Raw genomic sequence first — 5000 nt, 5'->3', positions numbered from 1 at the left:
TCTGGCCACCCGCTGCATGGGAGCCATGTTGGGTCCTTCAAGAGAGTCCAAGAGACCTGAAACCACAAAACGGAAGGACGGGAGGTCTCGCTCTGACTCTAGACGAGGACGGGAGGTCTCGCTCTGACTCTAGACGAGGACGGGAGGTCTCGCTCTGACTCGACGAGGACGGGAGGTCTCGCACCGACTCTCGACGAGGACGGGAGGTCTCGCACCGACTCTAGACGAGGACGGGAGGACTCGCTCCGACTCTAGACGAGGACGGGAGGTCTCGCACCGACTCTAGACGAGGACGGGAGGTCTCGCACCGACTCTAGACGAGGACGGGAGGTCTCGCACCGACTCTAGACGAGGACGGGAGGACTCGCTCCGACTCTAGACGAGGACGGGAGGTCTCGCACCGACTCTAGACGAGGACGGGAGGACTCGCTCCGACTCTAGACGAGGACGGGAGGACTCGCTCCGACTCTAGACGAGGACGGGAGGACTCGCTCCGACTCTAGACGAGGACGGGAGGACTCGCTCCGACTCTAGACGTGGACGGGAGGTCTCGCTCCGACTCTAGACGTGGACGGGAGGTCTCGCTCCGACTCTAGACGTGGACGGGAGGTCTCGCTCCGACTCTAGACGTGGACGGGAGGTCTCGCTCCGACTCTAGACGTGGACGGGAGGTCTCGCTCCGACTCTAGACGTGGACGGGAGGTCTCGCTCCGACTCTAGACGTGGACGGGAGGTCTCGCTCCGACTCTAGACGTGGACGGGAGGTCTCGCTCCGACTCTAGACGAGGACGGGAGGTCTCATGACCTCAGTAAAGGAGATGAGGAGTCTCACCTTCTACGATCTTGTGGTAGGCGAAGTGAAGGTAGAGCAGGAAGAGCATGTGGAGGACAGACAAAGTCCCACAGAGGAGGAGACGAGGAGTCTGACCCACCGTACGGGACAGCAGAGCCGCTACCTGACGGAGGACAAGAAATAGGAGGCGGGTTAGTGAGCGGCTGAGGGACAAGAGGCTGGTGGGAAACGCAGTCCTCACCATGCGCAGAGTGGACAGTCCTCCACACAGCAGCCAGAGGACGTAGAACAGGAAGTGGAAGTGGATGTTGTAGGTGACGAAGAGGACGACGCAGTGCCCAAACAGACCGTAACCCTGACGACAGGAGAGAGGAAGTGATGTCACACAAGTGATCCAATGAAAAGACAAGAAATCACAAATTACACTTCCTGGTTATATCCCTCAAAGCATCATGGGAGCTGTGGTACACTGTGTGTGTACTGTGTGTGTGTGTACTGTGTGTGTGTACTTGCAGTACTGTGTGTGTGTGTGCAGTGGTCCCCAACCACCGGGCCACGGACCGGTATCGGGCCGTCTCGTTGCAGAGAAACAAGCTCAGGGCTCCACTGATTCAGCGTTATTGTGAGTTGTATTTATTTATGCATTTATATTTGTTTTCATGCCGATCGTATCATTTTATTTCCTCGTGTTTTTCCGCCACACCTTGAAGGCCGGTCCGTGGACATATTGTCTTACATGAAACCGGTCCGTGGTGCTAAAAAGGTTGAGGACCTCTGATGTGTACTTGCAGTAGTGTGTGTGTGTGTGTGTGTGTGTGTGTGTGTGTGTGTGTGTGTGACAGAGTTAATGATTCCACTTGCCATCACTGGCCATTGTTTGCTAATATTACTGTGTTATTTAAGTTATTACTAAGCCATATTATTTCCTCTATTTCTGTAAACTTGTTATCATTAGTTTCCCACGGAGACAAGTGTGTTGTGTGTCACATGAGCGCCCCCTGCTGGGCGCCTGCAGACCTGAGTGGTTGATCTGTGACGAGCTCCGTGGTGATATCCGCATAAGTTCCTTTTGTTCGTAGAATTGTGTTTCGATCTATAATTTCTTGAACAAATGCTTTAAACTGATAACTTTATTTAGCATTAGTAACATGCTAACAACAGCTAGCTTAAGCATGTGCTTCTTTACTTTGGCTGCTCCCGCAGGTTGTGACCACGAGGTGGAATGTGAGAAACCCTGAAATCATTCTGTTTGTTACCAGATGTGCTACATGTATGCTGTCCTGCGAATAAACGGCTGGTTGGAGCCAAAAAGACATAACGTGTGCCTGAATGAAAACACAACGCAAAGAGAGAGTACACAACTGCTACATGTACTTGCAGTACTGTCACTGACCAGCAGGGAGAGCATCTGCAGCATGGTGATCTGAGCGTTGACCAAATACGCCAGGAAGTAGATGAAGGAGGAAACACCGAGCCAGTAACCGAAACAAGTTCCTATCGCTGTTCCCATCAGGGTCCCCTCTCTCTGAGAGACAGACAGGGAGAGAGACAGAGAGGGAGACAGACAGACAGAGATGGAGAGAGAGACAGACAGAGAGGGAGACAGAGAGAGAGACAGAGACAGAGAGAGAGACAGAGAGAGAGACAGACAGAGAGACAGAGAGGGAGACAGACAGAGAGACAGACAGAGAGACAGACAGAGAGACAGACAGACAGAGAGAGGGAGACAGACAGAGAGGGAGACAGACAGACAGACAGAGAGGGAGATGGAGACAGAGACAGAGAGGGAGACAGACAGAGAGACAGACAGGGAGACAGAGAGGGAGACAGAGGGAGAGAAAGAGGGAGAGACAGAAAACACTTTATTTATTTATTTAAAATTCAATAAAGTGCTAATGCATAAAATCCACAGGTTGTTTAAAAAAATATATATATAATAGTTTATCTGATAAAAACTTGTGCAAACATCAACTCGTCATTGACCACGGAGCAAACAATGTCATTAAAACACAGCGCTGTTTAAAGCCTCCAGGTGTCCAGCATGTTGTTAGAAGCTGAACTCTGAGTCTGGCCCTCATGTCACAGCCTCCTCACCCTCCCTGCTCTGCTCTGCTCTCGCCTCTTTCTGATCACAGAAACTGCCATCTTTGCTTCTCCTGAAAGATAGTTGAGGAGCTGCCACTTTTATTTTCCTGCTTTCTTGTTGGCAGCTCCCATGATGGAAACCCTTTCAGTAAACATGTAGAGAGAGAGAGAGAGGAAGAGAGGAAGAGAGAGAGAGAGGAAGAGAGAGAGAGAGGAAGAGAGACAGAGAGAGAGAGGAAGAGAGAGACAGAGAGGAAGAGAGAGAGAGAGGAAGAGAGAGAGAGGAAGAGAGAGAGATTTCATTTTTAGAAAACCTTTATTGTCTTTGAACATGTTTCTTTATCATTTAAAACGGTTAATCAAATAAAGTCCAACAAACGTGTGTCTTTGATTGTCTTTAGACTGTGAGATCTTATCCTCACTGAGCTCCATCTTTGTCCAGTTCTTTGTCCACTTTGTGAACTATCTTCTTCAGTCTGAAGCCTTCCTGCATAGTGAGACCTCCTCTGTCCTTGCTTCTCATGTGAGCTCTGGCAGAGCTGGAGAGCTTCTCTTTGTCAGAGAGGTAGTCCTCCACTTTGGCTCCTCTCACATTCTTACTCCTCTTCAGATACTCCTTTATTATCTCCACGCTGTAGTCTCCAGAGCTCCTACAGCTGCCAGCACCGTGTTTAGAGGGCTCACTGTCAGCAGCAGCGCCCTCCTCCCGACTGGACTCTCACTCTGCCGCTCCTCCGCTTTCTTTGCCTGTGAGCTTCCGCTGTCTCCTCTCTGTTTCCTCTTCAGCTGAGGGGCTTTGAGCTGCTCCTCGTCTGCTTCCATGTCCACCTCCCTACCTGTCTCCACCTGTCCTCCAGTACTCTCCCTCACCTTCTGGACCTCACTTGTTTCCTCCACCCTCACCTCCTGGGTGTCTCTGTCTATGTGTGTGTCTATGTCTGTGTCTGTGTATGTATGTGTGTGTGTGTGTGTGTGTGTTCTTACGATCACGGTATCTGATGTCTTCATTCCGTGCAGTAGAATCGCAACCAGAGTGAAGACCAGCATCAGAGGTCCGTACAGCTCACCTGCGATCTTCTACAGGAGAAACACAGCGTCAGAGGACTGAAGCTCTCACTGTGAAAACCTGGAGCTGGTGAGAGAGAGACAGGAAGTAGGAGGGTGTACCTGGGGGAAGTTGATCATGCGGACAGGTATCATGGACTCCATCAGCCTGAGAGGAGACAGGTAACATCCGTTAGCATCCGTTAGCATCCCACTGAGCAGGAAACAGCTGACAGGAAACAGGAAGTGAAGGTTCCTACCTGCTGCGCACCTGAACTGGCTCCACGTCAAAGTAAGGCCGCAGGATGTCGATGTTGGCGTACAGGTTGAAGGCTCTGGAGGCCTGACGCTTACCCGCCTGCCACACCTGAACAGGTAAGAGAGACACCTCAACTCATCGCACAGGTAAGAGAGACACCTGAACGCATCGCACAGGTAAGAGAGACGCACTTGAATGCCTCTATTCTACCGATCTATATTCTGCCTGTATAACAGGAACATGTGACATCATCATACAAGATGTTCCGGATGCTTTAAATATTTAGTATATACAGTGGGGCAAAAAAGTATTTAGTCAGCCACCAATTGTGCAAGTTCTCCCACTTAAAAAGATGAGAGGCCTGTAATTTTCATCATAGGTACACTTCAACTATGAGAGACAGAATGGGGGGAAAGAATCCAGGAAATCACATTGTAGGATTTTTAATGAATTAATTGGTAAATTCCTCGGTAAAATAAGTATTTGGTCACCTACAAACAAGCAAGATTTCTGGCTCTCACAGACCTGTAACTTCTTCTTTAAGAGGCTCCTCTGTCCTCCACTCGTTACCTGTATTAATGGCACCTGTTTGAACTCGTTATCAGTATAAAAGACACCTGTCCACAACCTCAAACAGTCACACTCCAAACTCCACTATGGCCAAGACCAAAGAGCTGTCAAAGGACACCAGAAACAAAATTGTAGACCTGCACCAGGCTGGGAAGACTGAATCTGCAATAGGTAAGCAGCTTGGTGTGAAGAAATCAACTGTGGGAGCAATTATTTAAAAATGGAAGACATACAAGACCACTGATGGTC

General features: G+C 49.8%; 1 protein-coding gene across 1 annotated transcript in view; it reads right to left on the bottom strand.

The window, feature by feature from the left end:
• The window catches only part of yipf3 (Yip1 domain family, member 3), an 11882-nt gene that overhangs the window by 191 nt on the left and 6691 nt on the right, over nt 1–5000 (bottom strand). The window contains exons 3-9 of the mRNA XM_076085361.1: nt 4183–4289; nt 4046–4091; nt 3863–3955; nt 2187–2318; nt 1035–1148; nt 833–956; nt 1–56 (exon numbers count right to left, since the gene is read on the bottom strand). The exon at nt 1–56 is cut by the window's left edge and continues 191 nt beyond it. Coding sequence (XP_075941476.1) covers nt 1–56; nt 833–956; nt 1035–1148; nt 2187–2318; nt 3863–3955; nt 4046–4091; nt 4183–4289 — 672 coding nt within the window. The remainder of the gene's footprint in view (nt 57–832; nt 957–1034; nt 1149–2186; nt 2319–3862; nt 3956–4045; nt 4092–4182; nt 4290–5000) is intronic.

This window comes from Anarhichas minor, unplaced genomic scaffold (assembly GCF_050575085.1).
Source record: "Anarhichas minor isolate MPS153535 unplaced genomic scaffold, ASM5057508v1 ptg000154l, whole genome shotgun sequence".
In the NCBI taxonomy this organism is placed as follows: domain Eukaryota; kingdom Metazoa; phylum Chordata; class Actinopteri; order Perciformes; family Anarhichadidae; genus Anarhichas; species Anarhichas minor.
Note: the sequence above shows the minus strand (reverse complement) of the source record. Positions and strands in the feature narration are given on the sequence as shown.